The 20855-nt window shown below is 37.3% G+C and overlaps 1 protein-coding gene across 4 annotated transcripts in view; it reads right to left on the reverse strand.

Moving 5' to 3' along the window:
- LOC144966210 (uncharacterized) overlaps positions 1 to 20855 on the reverse strand; it is an 84087-nt gene that overhangs the window by 60172 nt on the left and 3060 nt on the right. For all 4 annotated transcript variants that reach the window (XM_078902387.1, XM_078902385.1, XM_078902386.1 and 1 more), the window contains exons 2-3: positions 11824 to 12320; positions 9102 to 9260 (exon numbers count right to left, since the gene is read on the reverse strand). In XM_078902387.1, the coding sequence (XP_078758513.1) occupies positions 9102 to 9260; positions 11824 to 12148 (484 nt within the window). In that variant the 5' untranslated portion in view covers positions 12149 to 12320. The remainder of the gene's footprint in view (positions 1 to 9101; positions 9261 to 11823; positions 12321 to 20855) is intronic.

Here is a 20855-nt window from a genome sequence, read left to right on the forward strand (position 1 = left end):
TTCGAAGATGACGTCACTCAGGTCTTTGTTATTGTTTTTTGCCATCCGCGTTTATGAGTAATGCTCACTGAACTGTACTAACCCGATTATAAACGTTCATGGATACACACCGTTTTGTGTGTTGGTCCGTTATACTTCCGGATGGCAATGTTATGAGCTTCTTAGCCAAGCGCATACTATCAATAGTCTGATTTATGCAATTAAGTTAGAACTACTCATTAAAATGCCTGGCGTGGCAAAAATAAATAGCAAAGTACTGAGCGGCTTCAATTTCGTTATATAGATAGATCGAAGTTGACGTCACTCCGGCCTTTGTTATTGTTTTTTGCCATCCGCGTTTATGAGTAATTCTCACTAACCTGTATTAATCAGACTATAAACGTTTAAGGTTACACGTCGTTTTGTGTGTTGGTCCGTTCTACTTCCGGATGGCAATGTTGTAAGCTTCTGAGCCAAGCGCACACACACACACACATATATTTATATATATATATATAATATATATATATATATATATATATATATATATATATATATATATACATGTCACTCGCATACACAAAATGTATCGGCTAAGGTCATGGCTAAGGTCAGCATATTGTTGTTATATATTATTCAAGCTATATAGAACACCGATTTCCTGTGTGGTCAATGGTCAGTGGTCAGTCATCCGAGCTTTGGGCATACACTCAAACAGCGATGCTACTTGTCGCTCTCCGCTGACCGCCAGCCGATTCAGTGCCTTTGTATTCTGACAAAATACAGTTAGTTCTTTTTGGCAGGAAATATTTTACCCCAGCGGGGACGATCTACAGAGAGAACGAAATTTATGTCACTCAGTTCTTTGTTCTAATAGTTTTTATCCTGCCAATTTTTTTGAGTAGTTATCACTAAATTTTATCAGAACGTAGCCATCGTAAAGTTATAGATAGTATGCGCTTGGCAAAGAAGCTCATAAGATTGCCATCCGGAAGTATAACGGACCAACACACAAAACTGTGTGTATTCATGAACGTTTATAATCAGATTAATACAGTTCAGTGAGCATTACTCAAAAACGCGGATGGGAAAAAAACAATAAAAAAGACCTGAGTGACGTCATCTTCGAACTATCTATAGATAGAATGCGCTTGGCCAAGGAGTTCACAACATTGCCATCCGGAAGTATAACGGACCAACACACAAACTCTGTGTAACCATGAACTTTTATAGTCTGGTTAATACAGTTTAGTGAGAACAACTCACAAACGCGGATGGCAAAAACAATAACAAAGGCCTGAGTGACGTCATCTGCATACTATCTATAGCCTGACACTGACCAAAAAATGACGTCAAAATGCCAGTCTTTTGCCACAAAAGAAAATAAATCGTGAGTTGTATTCAATAGTTCAACCAATGGGGCCACTTGTTTCCATGAGCTCTACTAACGACAACTCACTAGGCGGTGCAAAAACCAAATAATGACGTCAAAATGCCAGTCTTTTTGAGTTTCAGTGTCAGGCTATAGATAGTATGCGCTTGGCGAAGAAGCTCATAATATTGCCATCCGGAAGTATAACGGACCAACACACAAAATTGTGTGTATCCATGAACGTTTATAGTCGGGTTAATACAGTTCAGTGAGCATTACTCATAAACGCGGATGGCAAAAAAAACAATAACAAAGACCTGAGTGACGTCATCTGCATACTATCTATATCCCACTGTAGGATGTTGTGAGTAGTTTAACTACGCACATAGTATCAATACTATTTTTCTGCCATTCCATGCGCTGCAAAAACATAAACAATGACGTAAAACTATAAGTCCTGGTCGGCTCTAGTGTCAGGCTATACATACGTTGACTATGGCTACGATCGGTCACATTGAAAAGTGTGCTCAAAATGACCTACACAATACAACATGTTGGAAATATTCAACACAACAATAGGTCGTCTTATCACAGTGTTTATAAACAAAGCAGTTTATTAAAAGATATCCAATCGTTGGACAGACCAACAATCATGTGATCGATTCGTCAGTTGGACGAACACCAGAGTATAAGATTTCTCCCATTGTGAATCGATTAAAATAACTCCCACTTGTCAATCAGTTTTAAACGCGAGACTTCAAATAAAAATCGGGTTTGAAAAATGTGACAAGTCCAGAGTCGTTTTTTAAGTGATAGGTATAATTTGAAGTTAAATTTGTCTGGCCAAATTAAAAAAAAAGTATTCTGTCATATTATCGCGTTGTGGAGGTGTTGTAGGTATGTAAATATTGGTACAGTCACAACACGGAAAGTACGGAGATACAAGCTTGTGATTACAGAAAACTACGAGAGGCTTCTATTATCAAATAATCTTGAATGAATCACGGGTAGGGCAATTGGACGGAGTTTTGTCGGTCTTTTCACAGAATACAAATCATTTGTTCAGTATGTTATGCTTGCTGTTCAATTCTGTTTTCAATGGACACGAAGTAGAAAGTCAAAATGAGTCAAATGTCAAAATGATGGTGATTATAATGATTTTGTTAATGATAATCACAATTAACGTCGATGATGACGATGAATAATGTTGATGTTACTATTGCTGCTGCTAATGGTGATGATGATACTGATGATGATGTTGTAGCTTCTTTTATTGTGATAATTTAAAGAAAATGTATTTCTTCTTGTTTTTGTTGTTTTGTTTTATCATTTATTCGTTTTTGTTTATTTCTTGTTTATTTGGAGGTTTCTAACTGTAGTTGAAAATTTACATAATATGAGCAAAAAAAAAGAAATCCAAATTACTCCCATGGCGTTCGAAAACGTCATCACCTGTTGTAATAAACCCAAGGTAGCTGCAACCAAATCAAAGATTAATCACACGTCAATAATCAAGAGTTTTTCATTTATAATTAAGTTGAATTTCACGCATTAGTGATTTTGAATACCAGCTTTGAAGGGTCTACAATTTTATACGCCCCGGCTCGACCTTTGATTATCATTTTTTTTTTATTCACGTAACCACTGAGGCTTGGGTTAATATTTTAATGAAATAATGTTCCACGGTTCCCACTGTCGCCAAGAATTTTAATTATATACTTAAATATCGTTACTCAAGGTTTCTATCAACAATACATTTTTAGCGATGAGGTAAGATACCGTTTGTGAATAATTGAGATAAGTATATAAACATTAAATGAATACATCTAGGAAATCTTATTGTAAACAATATGAGATTTTTAAAATATGTCTTTGCTGTTACTTATATTGTTGTATTTCAATGTACCATAGTTCTCACTGTGCTCTAATTTACCTATTTTTTTCCACTTTCATGTATGTTGGCATCAAATTGTTGATTTATTGGCGAAAGCCTACGATGGAATAAACTTTGAAACTTTTGAAACTCTAAAATTGTAGTTCATATAGATATCTTAATAAAACATTTTGAGCTATAAGATAAGATTTACATAGCAGCATAATATAAAATACCAACAAGAGATGAAGTGAGTAGAAAAGTGTCAGAAGACAATAGAGAATAAAAAATTTTTCGCGGCGGTGATGGGGTTTGAACCTGCGACCTTATTGGTACAACTCCGCCTGGCGTGACTCTACCGTATGAGCTATCCACGAACACAAAAATTTACGTTTCAAACCCAGGTCATTCCTATGAGCTCTCTCTCACCGACTCCTATACTGGAGACCGCGGGTCCAACACACAACCATCGCGAAGTTACCTGGCCAGCAATTAAGCACTCAATTTTCTGAATATTATAACATACTGTGGCTTAAGGCTTAATTTAGGATTGCATCCAGGTTAACATGAGTAGGTCCTTGGTCATTAACAGCGTTGTCTCTTTCGAGAAAAAATGTAATATCGCATAATAGGCATCGTGTTTCGTCCTACATGTTAAGTGTTGCTGTTGCCTAGGGACCCCTTGTAAAACGCTTTGAGCACGTTTGTGGATTTTGCGCTATATAAATGTTCACGTTTTAAAGAAAACATTACTGTCCATATCTAAATCATAGATAATGCAACTGTCGGTCGATCAAAGTTTGAAAAGTATTCAGAGAACATGCATTCTTTGTTTCGAATCTCATATAATTCCACAAGTAAATGGTACGATACATTAAAGATATATATGTCAAACATTAGTTTTACATCAGGCTAAGTAAAGTTTAAATTTAGGTCTATCTCCTTTTGTAAACGTTAAACTAGAGAAAGTGATATATTGTGATGAATCAATATTATTATTCCTTGTAAATTAATCCAAAAAGTACACGATTATACGTTTACAGGCATTGTTTTTTTTTTTCAATTTGTTTTCGTAGAAACGGCCTATACTTCGACATTTTGAATCACCAGGAAGGTATGTCTGTTTGTAAATTCTTATTTCAACATTTGATCGACACAGAATATGTTTCATCAAAAAATTAATATTTTTGTCAAAATACAAATGGATTTTTAAAAAGATCGTATCTAATACTGTTTCTTTGCTTAACTCAACCTTTTATTCGAATTTAACAGCACGATTCAAGTTCGTAGTTTTCCTATGTCAATGGAAAGTTTGCAGAACTGAGGATGCTGGCGAGAACAACTTGGGGTGCTAATCAAGCACTTCTGAAGACTTCCGCTCTGGCGCTATGCTATTCCATCGCGGAGTATTGCGCTCCAGTGTGGGGTAAAAACAAGAACGTTGAGAAGGTCGATGTAAAACTTCACAAGTCCATACATATTATTGTGTCGGGAATGCTAGCAACAACGCCTAGAGGATGGGGCCCGAAAATGGAAGAAATCCAGCCACCAGATCAGTAATCTTAAGTAGGCGACTTGCCTGTCACCCAAAGAAATCAGTTCTACATTTTGTGAGTATTTTATATAATATTTTACACACTAATGACGGCATTGCATGGCGACACCTGAAAGCGCCTTGCAATTTTTTTTCAATCACTTGTATTTTATTCTTCAGGTTTTGTGGTGCTGATTGGATCAGGTGACGGGCAAGAACTTAAAATAACAATGGTCAGCACCTTTATTGTCGTCATTTGGTAAGTATAAGCTTTATATTTTTTTGTTCAAATGACCATAGTAAGAGTGTGTTGTAAATCATGTCGTCCAGGTCACGGTGTAGATCTTCTTATTTACATGCGCAAATCTCGTGTAAAAATATAGAATGCTCATTTCATGTCAATTTGATTGGAAAATTTGTTAATGTTGGTGGCAAGTCTCAACATATGTACATGTATTCATTTTACAATAGTTCTTTCATTTCCTTTAAGATATTCTGTATCCATGCACATGCAGTTTTAAAAATTAGAGCATTAGATAGCTGATATTCACTAAACGTGCTCAAAGAGCTTTACAAGGGATCCCTGACCAACAGCAACACGTAACATATAGAACGAGACATGGCGCCTGTTAGGCGATATTTTTTTTTCAGACACAGACAACGTTGTTTACGACCAGGTACTCATTTTACACCTGAGTACGGTGAATGTGAGTAAAGAGCATTTTCCAAGGACTCAACAATGAGCAGAGCGAGGCTCGAACCCAGGACATTACGATCCGACAACGAGTGTCATACCACTATACCATATAGCCGCAAAATTAATTTTACTAATTATGAATCAAATTAGTCCAGCTGTGTTATGGGATAGTGTTGGTAATCACGCCATTTGTTTAGTAAATGTGTCATATTATCATTTCTGAAACATTTCGGATATCAACAGGGATGAAGCGTATGTTATTATGATGTTGATAATCTTCCCATAATAAATGGGAATGTCAAAAAGGGCTGTTCAAGCCTATGATCCACCATATTACACTGCAATACCCTCTCCACTCGGTTATCATACTGTGCGGCTATGTGGTCTAGTGGTATGACACTCGCTTTCGGATCGGAAGGTCCTGGGTTCGAGCCTCGCTCGCTCGGCGCGTAGTTGAGTCCTTGGAGAAGGCTCTTTACTCAGATTCTCTCACCGTACTCAGGTATAAAATGAGTACCTGGTCGTTAACAGCGTTGTCTTTGTCCGAAAACGGGCGTCATGTCCCGTCCTTCATGTTAAATGTTGCTGTTGGCCAGGGACCCCTTGTAAAGCGCTTTAAGCACATTTAGTGGATATTGCGCTATAAAAAAGCTTTTTTTTAAATTTATCATGTCTCCAAAGCTTCATCAAACAAATAGGTAAATCGTTATTGTTGTTGGTGTTTTTATTATTATTGTTATTGGTGTTGTTGTTATTAGTGTTGTTGTGGTTGTTATTATTGTTATTATTATTACCATAATTAATTACTTGGACCTGTGTTTCTGAAGGTAGGTATATTGATTATACAATGTGTATACACATAGTTATGAAAAAATTATCAGTTACATTAAAGCAATAAACCAATCTTATCTTATTGAAAACAAAAAAAACAAAAACAAAAAAATAGGTAAATCGCTCGGTATAATTTTCCTTGCATGCCAAACGATAGAGATGATTGATGGCTACTTATTACACTGGTTGTTCCATTAAGTATCAATACAATATATAAAATGACACCAACAACACCAGGAGATGTAACATGTTGCGTTTATCGATCTCCCCCCGAGCCCAATCCACCTCAAATTTATAAATCTTGGCCAAGCTTTCAGAAATCATGACACACCCCTTTGCTTGTCGGATTTACGATATTGATGCTGCAGACAGCAGAGATGTAAAGCGACAGATACCAAGCAGTTCGAAGTTGTGGACTGTATAAAGCAAAATGAACAAAAAATGAATATAATATAACAGGTTCCAAAACGAAGAAGATACCAAACATGGAACGTTTCGGACTCAAAAATCCGTCTTTCGTTAATAACAAAAAAAAAAAAAAATTACCACAAAAAAAAAACCCAAAAAAAACACAAAGAAACAAAACAATAAAAACATTAAGACAGACGGGAAAAAATTATATGATAACAACAATTTGTATGGGTTCATTGTTGTAATAGACAATATTTTGCGTTCATTTGAGAGTCAAACAACAACGGACACATAACAATTTGGTTATTAGACCTGTAAGTAGGTACAGCTTGGTCTTCTTCTTCTTCTTCTTCTTCTTCTTCTTCTTCTTCTTCTTCTTCTTCTTCTTCTTCTTCTTCTTCTTCTTCTTCTTCTTCTTTTCTTCTTTCTTCTTCTTCTTCTTCTTCTTCTTCTTCTTCTTCTTCTTCTTCTTCTTCTTCTTCTTCTTCTTCTTCTCTTCTTCTTCTTCTTCTTCTTCTTCTTCTTCTTCTTCTTCTTCTTCTTCTTCTTCTTTCTTCTTCTTCTTCTTCTTCTTCTTCTTTTTCTTCTTCTTTTCTCTTCTTTATTCGCTGTCTTTGGGTACAGCTTGTTCTCATTCATAATTTTTTGGAACGTGTGCATGGTGTCACTGGATTAGATTGAATCAAACAAAAATATAATTTAATAGCCAGTCTAACTCGCCTAGAGCTCCCACGTGATTTGATATCCGAGTTCCCCGAGTTCGGTCCTAGCCGAGAAAGGCTGCCTTCTTTTTACAGATTCCTCATGAAAAAAAACTTCCTTTAAAAAAAAAATATATTAAAAAAATAATTGAGCTTTATATAGAGCAATATCGACTAAATGTGCTCAAAGCGCTTTACAAGGGATCCCTGGTCAACAGCAACATTAACATGTAGAACGGAACATAACGCGTGTTAGGCGATATTATAATTTTTCGGACAAAGACAGCGCTGTTAACGGTCAGGTGCTCATTTTACGCCTGAGTACGGTGAGAGAAAGTGAGTAAAGAGCCTTTTCCAAGGACTCAACTATGCGCCGAGCGCGAGGCTCGAACTCAGGACCTTCCGATCCGAAAAGCGAGTGTCATACCACTAGACCACATAGCCGAATATATTACTATACATCATTTAATATTTTCAGTATTTATACCTTACACTAATATCTGCTTGCAGTATTTTACAATTATTCTTAAAATTACAAATTTTGTTTTAAATAACAGGAAATTAATAGCCTTTCTTTTTCAATTGCGACCATAAACTGGTTTTACTGATTGGTTTCTCTATTTGTATTTTCTTTAAAATCATAACGTAACGTCACTTCCTTCCTAATGACGCATGGTAACTTAGCAACACTGGCTCTAAACTATCGGAACAATGGCGGACGCCGAATGAAATATTTCTAAGGCGAGCATAAAAGCGTATCCAGGGGAAAAAAAAACATAAATTTGATCATGTTTTGACTTTTACACATTCTGGTCACAAGACATATGAAAAGTTCTAGCCAGCTTGAAGAATAAAAAGTAATGATTTTCTTTGTTTAGAACCAAGATGGCCGCCGTTGCCAGGCGGCGTGACATCAGACTACTGAATCCAATTGGTAAAGGAATTTTCAGAGCATAGAAAATGAAAAAAAAAAAAGTAAAACAAGACAATTTGGCATCATGAGACGAATATGAGCAAAGAATAATCATTTACATGTCTGGAAACCAGCGATTTATTATTCATGAACTTCTGTTTTCTATTTCTTGTTACATTTTTATATATTTTATGAGAATATGATACAAAGACTCACGCCAGCTTTTGCTTTACAAGGTTTTTAACCCGTTCACTGCCGACTCCGTAAAGACACGTATCTAAAAATTTGGCCAGAAAACTCATCCTTGTAATATCGACCTTCGCGAAGTCCCAGGTTTGAGAGTTTTTTGCCAAGATGAGGGTAATTTAAATCGATCAATATTTGAAGAACGAGTTTTCTGGCCAAATTTTTAAATACGAGTTTTTTTTTTCATAGGGGCAACTGGTTAACCCTCTCCTTACCACCTGCAGCAAAATCGTCACATTTGTTACGATACAATCATATACATTTTTCTTATTGAGCTTTATTTTGTAAATCACAAACTTTGAAGAATGGATTTTGTTTAACTAATAAGAACATAAATTTGTCTTGTAGAGAGCTTGTTTGGGTTTTAAAATCAATTTTTCTGCTGGGTAAGCGTCATTTTGGAAAAAAAATAATGAAAAGGATCGGTAAGGAAAGAGTTAAACAAAAACACTTACTACTCGTACATTGTGAGTCATCAATAATAGTGATAAGAAGCTTATGAGTTCTTTGGTTGGGCGATGTGCTTAACTACGCAGATACTTACCGGAAGGCGACTTTTTGCGAACGGCGCTAACAAATATTCCAAGCCCGAATTCTGATCCTCCTCGTACGCTGAACCCCATGGACTTTCCTCTGGTGCCTTGAATCGTGACATATCTCTCTGGTCCTTGGTGTGGATGGGAAGACATTGAATGGTTCAAACCTGAGTGAGCAATATAAAATGATGATGATAATAATGATAATAATAATAATAATAATAATAATAATAATAATAATAATAATAATAATAATAATAATAATAATAATAATAATAATAATAATAATAATGATGATGATGATGATGATGATGATGATGAATAATAATAATAATAATAATAATAATAATGATGATGATGATGATGATGATGATGATAATAATAATAATAATAATAATAATAATAATAATAATAATAATAATAATACTTAAAGACTCTTATGGAGCGCACTGTATCCTCAACCCTGAGGCTCTTAGCGCTTCACATCAACACAAAACAATATAGAAAGTACATGACATAAAAAAAAGAAATGGCTTCAATGATTTATTGAACACACCCAATGATTTGGATTCCCAATATAATTCAAATATAAAGTAATATTATTCACTAAAAGCGCTTTAAAAGGAGCCCCAAGTCAACAGCAACACTTAACACGTAGGAGGAGACATGACGCACGTTAGGCGATATTATAAATATTTATCCGACAGAGACAGCACGGTTAACGGCCAGGTTCTCATTTTACATCTGTGTATCATGAGGGAATGTGATTAATTCTCTCCTAACCAGCCATTTTCATGATTTCCCCCAAAACTTCACACCCAACTAATATTTAAAAAAAATATTTTTATCACTCTGACATAATAGCAGTAAATTTCTTGTGATGCATTATTTCTTTAGCAAAATATGCTCTACAACACACTGTTCATTTTCTTTAGATTTTATGATGTACAAGATCAATTTGAATAAGAAAAATGTTGGTTGTATCGTAACGAATGTGACGATTTTCCTATAGTTGGTAAGGAGAGGGTTAAAGAGCCTTTTTCAAGGGCTCAACTTCACTCCGCTCACTGATGTCATGAAAGAGTTATTTTGTAAAGAAAAAAATATTTTGTAAGCCTTGAACTATAAAAAATACGGTGGTTTAGCATTCAAAATTATATTTTACCTAAAAAGAGATATAGAATCTAAATTTATTTCATGTATCTATTTAATTAGCATTATTTAAATTATTTATTTATATCATATTGCCTTAGATTGTCTTCATACATTATAATATGTTCTTATCCAGTATGACTCGACTCGTAGAGTTGTCCTTGGTTCTAATATAAAAGGAGATAATAATGAGGTTTTATCGGGAAAATTATGAGGTGAGGTTATTATTTTTTAAAAAAGTACTAGTCCTTCAGAGCCATTAGGCCCATGGAGCCGGAGTTTATCTCCGTTTCTATAGCGTGAAACGGATACTACCAATTGCTTGCTACCCTTTGGATAGGACGCTAGTCTATCGCAAAGTATATCCCGCGCCAGATCTAACAGACCCAGCTACCCAATCACTGTTGGGTGGACAGGGGGATCATAAAGATGTCAACTGCACCCGGGATCGATCACGGTCCCTTTGCATGTGAATCGAGTACTCTACCAATTGAGCTATCGGGACCCCTTGTGATTATTATAATTACTACTATTTATCGGCCCTGTTAGCCTGCTGATTCTAATCAAATAATTGTTTATAAAATCTTCTCAGAACACAACAATGATGTGGTACCCATAATGATAGGCCATTTGACACGCTGGGAATGGGAGCGATCTATATTCATGTTTTCGTCCAACCAGGTCATCAATCACATTTGTTGTTGTCCAACGATTGGATATTTCTTAACAAATGTAAACACGCTGCTTTGTTCACAAATGTTATAAACATACCCATGTGTCAAGCTGAATCAAATGACCAATCGTGATGTTACATATTTAAAAAGCTGTGAACAATTTTCAGTAAGTGTGTCACTTTGAGCACATTTTGCAATGTGACCAATGACCTCGAGCACATGGAAAGTTAATATAGATCATGCCCATTGCCATCTGGCAGATTTTAGTGCCCAATCGATTTTGATCGTTATGACCCAAAAGACTCCTCTCAATCTCTGTTAATTTTCACAATACAGTAATATAGTACTTAAAATAGCCGAGTGCCTTTTCGTAATAGCCTTTATTTCTCCGCAATGGGCAATGAATTTTACACAAATTATCCGACTAAGTGGCCGAGTGGTTAAGGCATTGCACTGTGATCCGGATGACTCAGGTTTGAACCCCGCTTCAGGCACTTTAGTTTTTTTTTTCCTTGAGCAAGATTATTAACCCCCAATTTGCTCACTTGGACAACATGGGTGATTCCTGTTGACATCAGACATCTTGTTTGATGAGTTATCTATATTCCTTCGTGGAATGCCTTGGCGACGACATCTTATGATATCGTGGCGCAAAAGGCATTTAAAAAAAATATAATAAAACACTGAACAGAAAGGTTGTGCTGTATCAAATGAAATGTTGGTTTCACATGAACCGATAGGGGGGGGGGGGGAGAATAAGCGTTGTGAATGAAGCACAATGATCCTAATTAATCCAAGGAAATTCGGAATCTTAAAAATGTCTATATACATTAATTGTTTATTCAAATAAAACTGATATATCAATTGATCTGCAATTTAAAAGGAAATTATGTAAATTACATACTTGCAACATCCAGTATCAGAGGCGACCGACCATTTGTGTTGTTACTGTTATTGCTCTGGTTGACTTTGTCTTGAATTCCCAACAGCCTGTCGAATTGCAATCTCTCTGGCATGGTCATCGGTGCCCGGATGTAATGAAGCAGCCTGGCTCTGTCCGTGCTCCGAAGCAAAGGGCTACAGGCCTTGGCCAGCTTGGCCAGGTCATGAGTTCTCTGATACGTTCTCAGACTACGATGCAAATCATCACGTTCGATCTCAGACAAAGAACTTAGACTTAAATCCAGAAACTGTTGGACAAAGTCCTTGTTTGTTGCTGTTGTTGTCATTCTTATGTTGAATGATAACTAAGAAGTTTAGTTTATGATTAAACTCTGTGATCGGTTTTCACTATGGACTGTCACAGTTATTGATTCCCAACGATGAAGTATTCGAGCACATCTTCAGAAATTGGTGTAGAAAGTCCTTATTTGTGGTTGGCATTATCACATATAGACATTTCTGGTATTAGATAAGAAATTGCAACAATCAATGAATTACTCTTTTTTGTTTACAGAATCACGCATTTACATTTTATTGGTTTCCAATGCCCTATATATGCTATATCTTGCGACTTGCGTATACAAAATATGTCAAAATGCAAAACAAACATTTGAAGACAGATTACATTTTTAAGGGAATGTTCCATTTTCTGTACAGTAAAATTAAGTAGTTAATTAAATTGTTTTGACGACAAATTAGAATGAAATCGATGCCAGTATAAACAGAAGAGAGAAAAAATAGTTTATCGTGCTACCGTTAATGGAACGGTTCCAAAACTGACAGAGCACACCAAATGATAAAGAAATACTATCTAATGGTTTAGAAAAAAAAGAATATTTTCAACGATTAAAAACGTCATTAGGCCTTTTATTGAGACATATAACTTTTGTGAAATTAACTTTAGAAAGTTTGGTCTTTGTCTACCAAAACCCCTAATATGTTTACATCAGATTTTAGAGAGTCCGACCAGAAATGCCAACTCTTAAAAGTTAATTTTAAAAGGAAAAACATGTTTAATTGAGCTTTTATATAGCGCAATATCCACTAAATGTGCTCAAAGCGCTTTACAAGGGGTCCCTGGTCAACAGCAACATTTAACGTGTAAGACGGGACATGCGCCTTTAGGTAAACAGCAACATTTAACATGTAGGACGAGACATGACACCTGTTAGGCGATATTACAATTTTTCGGACAAAGACAACGCTGTTAACGGCCAGGTACTCGTTTTACACCTGAGTACGGTGAGAGAATGTGAGTAAAGAGTCTTTTCCAAGGACTCAACTATGCGCCGAGCGAGGCTCGAACCCAGGACCTTCCGATCCGAAAGGGAGTGTCATACCACTAGACCACATAGCCGCACATGTTGTGTTGAAACACATTTCCTACTGATGACGTCCTAGCTCAGCTACCAAAGGACACACAGTGTTAAAACTTATATCAATCAAAACTTGAATACATTCTGCACATAGGGCAAAAATAAAAACGTTAGATGAAATCTTACATAGCTCTCGAGTTATTCAAACCTGAAATGTTTCAATAATAAAAACAAAACACACTGTATTATCAGGAATGCCTTATCCATGGGAAAGCGTGGCTCAGCGGTATGGTCTTTGCTTCGTACCCGAAAGGTACCGAGTTCGACTACCCGCCGCGTTGTGTGGCCTTGAGCAAGTCGCCTAGCCTTATCTCACTTTGCGGCGCTGCACTGCGGCTGACGCCTGGGTTATTCCAGTCTTCCCTTGGAATAGACCCTAAAGGAAAATTTCCCCTTAGGGATGAATAAAGGGATTTTCTTTTTTATTTTTATTTATTTTTTCATTTTTTTATTTTTTTATTTTTTTATTTTTTTTTTCCATCGAGCTCCATATTTAATGTGTGACTTGAGGATCGATTACTGAGTATAAACTCAATCTAATTATGTCCTGTCAAAACACCGGTATTTATTCTCGTATGGGACGCGTTATATAAAAAGATAACATCAATATTTATCCTTCCAGACTCCCAATATAGTAGAATTAACTCCCTCAACCATAACCCCGACGATATCCGTAGTTTACCCGGGTTACCTTTACCCCATGCCTATGTATTACATGTTTATGAGAGAAATTATAGGCGTAGTATCAACGCTAGTTTTTAGTTTTTACATGTTAATGGTAGTTGAATAAAACTATCTATGCAAATTTTTAATATATTTTTTCCAATTTTGAAAAGTAGCAAAAAATTCTAGGATTGAGTGAGTTAAACAGATAACACCAGTGCGTTTTTAAAACTGTAAAAAGCCGAGCAAACAATAACATTTCATCTGATTCACTGTGCTCCAGTTCCTCGCAATGAGATGCTTCAACCGAAATCATTGTCATATCTTTAATTTATTCATTATATTTGGATTTGCACTCCCCGTGATGCTTTAATATCGTGCCATCTATTGATGCTATGTGTTTAGTTAAAATTCTCACAACATCCGCAAACCATATAAACGTATTAACATACAGAGTATTTGTAACCTTTTACTTTTATAATCGGACTGATAGAGTTTAATGAGAACTAATCAGCCAACAGACTGAAAAAAAAACACACAAAAAAACAAGGAGCTGAGTGACGTAACTTCATTTCTTCAATAATATCGTTTGGATTCACATGCTCTATGTTAGACACATGATAGAGACCTTCCATTCTAATCTGGTGTCGTGTAGATTACATAGAAATCAAAAAGCTGAAGCACCTGGGCTCAACTCTCGCTTAAGTTTCTTAATCTCATCAGCATGCATATCGACTGAATTTGCATATTATGCAACACAATACAATAGATGTTTCATTGTATAAGCACTCTTACAACATTCATAACTGCCTATAGTCAGGGCTCATGTACACTTGAGTCAATTGAGGGCAATAAATGTAAAGCGCTTTATCCAAAGACAAAACGCTGGGCCTAATATTTTCTAAACCATCTTGTCACTTATCACGCTCGCATTTGGTTAGAGAAGAGGCACCTATCCCTCTACTCCACCGATACAAGAACAATGAAGGACATTTATAACGTTCACAGCTTTTAGCACTAAGAATGACCATCGTTAAAAAATAGTATATAAAACAACATTTGCCATAACCCGCTGGGTGTTACTGTTAAATGATAGAATTTATTTGCATTCAGAAAAACTTGAGCTTTTATATAGCGCAATATCCACTAAACGTGCTCAAAGCGCTTAACAAGGGGTCCCTGGCAAACAGCAACACGTAACATTTAGAAAGGGACATGACGCATGTTAGGCGATATTACAAATTTTTGTTTGGACAAAGATAACGATGTTAACGGCCAGGTACTCGTTTTACACCTGAGTACGGTGAGAGAATGTGAGTAAAGAGCCTTCACCAAGGACTCAACTATGCGCCGAACGCGAGGCTCGAACCCACGACCTTCCGATCCGAAAGCGAGTGTCATACCACTAGACCGCATAGCCGCACAAAAGCAGGCATGTTTACAACTGATCCATGAATACATGTATAACATACACTAAATTGTTATTGACTGCTTATTACATCTCGCTTATTGATAAGCATATAATATTATTGTATGCATTTAAGCACATTCCATTAAAATATTGGAGTAAAAATTGAGCTTTTATATAGGGCAATATCCACAAAATGTGCTCAAAGCGCTTTACAAAGGGTCCCTGGTCAACAGCAACATTTAACGTGTAAGACGGGACATGCGCCTTTAGGCGATAATACAAATTTTTAGGACAGAGACAACGCTGTTAACGACCAGATACTCATTTCACACCTGAGTATGGTGAGTTAAGAGCCTTCTACAAGGACTCAACTATGCGCCGAGCGAGGCTTGAACCCAGGACATTCCGATCCGAAAGCGAGTGTCATACCACAAGACCACATAACCGCACAGGCCAGGAGGTAGGCAGGATGTTTCAGCAGACCCAGACCGTGGACACATGGGTAGATTTGTTTAGGGATTCAATTCTGATTGCTACTCATCAAACTTGACCCCTTATCATTATTTTTACCTACGACTGTGTAAGCGCATACTATGTGCTCCACCGTACCAAAACGGTATTTTGTCGGGATAACCTAAATGATGGAAATCTAACTTTTAGCAACAGTTATGAAATTAAGGTCAATTTCTATTCTTTATGGTAAAGAATAAATACAATTGAATTCAGTAGTCTGATGTCACGCCGCCCGGGAACGGCGGCCATCTTGGTTCTAAACAAAGAAAATCATGACTTTTTATTCTTCAAGCTGGCTAGAACTTTTCATATGTCTTGTGATCAGAATGTGTAAAAGTCAAAACATGATCAAATTTATGTGTTTTTTTTTTTTTCTTCTGGATACGCGTTTATGCTCGCCGGAGAAATATTTCATACTGGCGTCCGCTATTGTTCCGATACTTTAGAGCCAGTGTTACTAAGTTACCATGCATCATTAGGAAGAGTATTCCTAACATTGCAAAAGACCAAAAAAATCCGTAGTTCTTACCGTTTTAATTCTTAATTCAATTCTTCATGGCCTGATTCATCCCGACATTATACCGTTTTGATACGGTGAGTCACATATTTTTATAAACCCTCTCATAATACTCTTCAACAGTCGTAACGTCACTTCCTTCCTTATGACGCATAGTAACTTAGTCACACTGGCTCTAAACTATTGGAACAATGGCGGACGCTCGTATGAAATATTTCCCCGGCGAGCATAAAAGCGTATCAAGAGGGGGAAAAAAACACATAAATTTGATCATGTTTTGACTTTTACACATTCTGATCACAAGACATATGAAAAGTTCTAGCCAGCTTGATGAATAAAAAGTAATGATTTTCTTTGTTTAGAACCAAGATGGCCGCCGTTGCCGGGCGGCGTGACTTCAGACTACTGAATCCAATTTGTCTTTACCCTGCGCAATGAAATGACCTTACAAGTTACAAGCACTCTCAAATTTCTCGTGATTAATGGTTACCTTTCTATTTCATCCCCCCCCCCCCCCCCCATCCCCAACGGATACAAGACAATTCGTGATTAATGGTTACTTTTCTATTATCCCACCCCCCCCCCCACCCCCACCCCAACGGATACAAGACAGCTCGTGATTAATGGTTACTTTTCTATTTCATCCCCCCCCCACCCCCACCCCAAGGAACAAGACACTCGTGATTAATGTTACTTTTCTATTTCATCCCCCCCCCCCCACCCCCACCCCAACGGATACAAGACAACTCGTGATTAATGGTTACTTTTCTATTTCATCCCCCCCACCCACCCCCACCCCAAAGGATACAAGACAACTCGTGATTAATGGTTACTTTTCTATTTCACCCCCCCCCCACCCCCACCCCAACGGATACAAGCACTCGTGATTAATGGTTACTTTCTATTTCCCCCCCCCCACCCCCACCCCAACGGATACAAGGCAACTCGTGATTAATGGTTACTTTTCTATTCCATCCCTCCCCCCCCCACCCCCACCCCAACGGATACAAGGCAACTCGTGATTAATGGTTACTTTTCTATTTCATCCCTCCCCCCCCCCCACCCCCACCCCAACGGATACAAGGCAACTCGTGATTAATGGTTACTTTTCTATTCCATCCCCCCCCCCCCCCACCCCACCCCAACGGATACAAGCAACTCGTGATAATGGTTTTTCTATCATCCCCCCCCCCCCACCCACCCCAACATCAAGCAACCGAACTCTTAACCCCAACGGATACAAGGCAACTCGTGATAAATGGTTACTTTTCTATTTCATCCCCCAACCCCCAACCCACCCCCACCCCAACGGATACAAGGCAACTCGTGATTAATGGTTACTTTTCTATTTCATCCCCCAACCCCCAACCCACCGCTACCCCAACGGATACAAGACAACTCGTGATTGTCGTCAGATTAACATCCTGGTTGTTTTGTTCTTAATTGATGTTATGCGTGTAGGTAAAATAGTCACAACATCCGCCAGACAATTATAAAGTACAGACACACAAAATTATGTGTGAGAGCTAACAGCCAACATTCTGTATAAAATCAATAACAAAGAGCTGAGTGATGTTAACTTCGTTCCCTCAATATTTTAATTTGTGAGCTAAAATATTGATACTATGCGTTTAAGTAAAATGCTCACACCATCCGTCAGCCGGATATAATGTACCAACCCACAAAACTATCCGTAACCTTAAACGTTTATAGCCTGATTGATATAATTTAGTGAGAACTAATCATAATTATGTCTGCCTTAAAAACAAAAACAAATTGACGTCAGTTTCGTTCCGTTAATATAATATCTGACCTGTCCATTAACAACAAACACACTTGCAAATTGCCTGCAGGGGCGTTTATCCATCAGTAACATAAAAGCGTTGGGTCTGTGTATGTTTGGGTTTTTTTCTTGTATCACCCCACGTATACCAGGGTTGCCAGGCATTCTGCCAACTGGATTTAAAACATCTGCCAAATACCACAAAAATCCGCCAAATACCACAAAAATCTGCCAAACCGTACTATTTATAGTACCCCCTTTGAAAACTCATCAGTTTTGTTAAACAAAAAATTCGCAAGGCTGATGTCATAATTTTTTTTTCAGTTCCCAAGTTTAAAATAAATCACTAATACATAAACATTGCCATGGAAAACGTGGAGTAGACCTATACATTCATTCCTAGGCCTCGGAAAATAAAATCTGCCAAATATCTGCCAAACTGCCAAACCGATTTTTCTCTGCCGGACGACTTCAAATTCTACAAAAAAAAGGACATTTGGCAGAAAATCTGCCAAATTGGCAACCCTGACGTATACTCAATATCCCACGTTCTATATCCCTTATTGTTTGTCATTCGTTTTCTTTTAAGATGTGTCATCTTGGCTCAGCCTACTTCATTGACGTGGTCTCAAAAGTTAGGACAATTTTTTATTACTTTTTGCTTATAGATAGTATGCGCTTGGCTAAGACGCTCATAACATTGCCATCCGGAAGTATAACGGACCAACACACAAAACTGTGTGTATCCACGAACGTTTATAGTGGGTTACTATAGTTCAGTGAGCATTACTCATAAACGCGGACCTCAGTGACGTCATCTTCGAACAATCTATAAATAAATATTCCATCTCTTTACAAAGTGGGATGTATAAAACAAACACTCTGAAAACTGGTTGAGTAAAATGGATCAACCTTAGTTTAAAACTTTACTTATCCTCTTGATGCTTCAGCAGCACATAAAGCCGATGGACACTATTATCAAACTTAAAGGAAGTACTGCAAAGAGCAGGGAAGGATATGATTTCATGTGTTAATAAATGCATGCAGATTGATAAACACTTTGCCAAATAAAAAATATACGGACTCAATAAACAGTGGAATTTAGAAAGCAAATACTCTGAGAACTACCAGAGTTAAATGAATCAATAATAGATTAAAAGTTCACCAGAAGCCCTGATAGCACCAAAACAATAAATCATATTGAAAAAGTTTTCAAAATAACACAATCTGACAGGAAGACTAACCTATAATATATTATCAGCTACACCTCACGTTTACATTTACTCGTATGTCAGGTAATGTAAGGGAGTTGGACCGTAGCCATCGTAAACATAACATATAGATAGTATGCGCTTGGCTAAGAAGCTCATAACATTGCCATCCGGAAGTATAACGGACCAACACATAAAACTGTGTGTGTCCATGAACGTTTATAGTCGGGTTAATACAGTTCAGTGAGCATTACTCATAAACGTGGATGGCAAAAAACAATAACAAAGACGTGAGTGACGTCATCTTTGAACTATCAATAGTCTGACACTAGAACCCTCTAGGACTATTAGTTTGACGTCATTTTTAAGTTATGTGCAGCGACTAGTGAGTTGTCGTTAGTAGAGCTCAAGGAAACAAGTGATCCGATTGGGTGAACTATTGAATACAACTCACGATTTGTTTTCTTTTGTCGCCAAAGACTTGTCTTTTGACGTCATTGTTTGGTCAGTGTCAGGCAAAAAGATAACGATGACGACGGTTGGACAAACAATAAGGCTTTCGATTTCGATTCAATCAAACGCTGAGAAATGTGAAGAAATTTCAGACATCACCAGACGGTTAACTCACTCAATCCTAGAGATTTTTGCTACTTTTCAAAATTGGAAAAAATGTTTTAAAAATAAGCATGTACATAGATAGTTTTATTCAACTACCATTAACATGTAAAAACTAAAAACATTAGCAATGATACTACTCCTCGTAAAAAATGTACTAAATAACCATGGGGTAAAAGTAGCCCGTGCGGCTATGTGGTCTAGTGGTATGACACTCGCTTTCGGATCGGAAGGTCCTGGGTTCGAGCCTCGCTCGGTGCATAGTTGAGTCCTTGGAGAAGGCTCTTTACTCACATTCTCTCACCGTACTCAGGTGTAAAATGAGTAACTCGCCGTTAACAGCGTTGTCTCTGTCCCAAAAATTTGTAATATCGCCTGAGAGGCGTCATGTCTCGTCCTATAAGTTATGTGTTGCTGTTGGCCAGGGACCTCTTGTAAAGCGCTTTGAGCACGTTTAGTGGATATTGCGATATATAAAAGCTCAATTTTTTTTTTAACTACGGATATAATCGGTATTAGGGTTGAGTGAGTTAATGAACGAACATAGAAGGATAATCGACACCATGCTGGCACTATGGATATAGAGAGTATGAAGTTGACGTAACTGAGGTCTTTGTGATTGTATCTTGCCATCCACGTTATATGACTAATACTCACTAAACTGTATCAACCAGACTATAAATGTTAAAGGTTACACTTAGTTTTGTGTGTTGGTCCGTTATACTTCTGGATGGCAATGTTATGAGCTTCTTAGCCAAGCGCATGGTATCCATAGAGCAATATCCACTAAACGTGCTCAAAGCGCTTTGCAAGGGGTCCCAAGCCAACAGCAACACGTAACATGTAGGACGAGAAATGACGCCTGTTAGACAATATTACATTTTTGCGGACAGAGTCAACGCTGT

This window comes from Berghia stephanieae, chromosome 2 (genome assembly GCF_034508935.2).
Source record: "Berghia stephanieae isolate SIO BIC M18660-M18661 chromosome 2, UCSD_Bste_1.3, whole genome shotgun sequence".
NCBI lineage: Eukaryota > Metazoa > Mollusca > Gastropoda > Nudibranchia > Aeolidiidae > Berghia > Berghia stephanieae.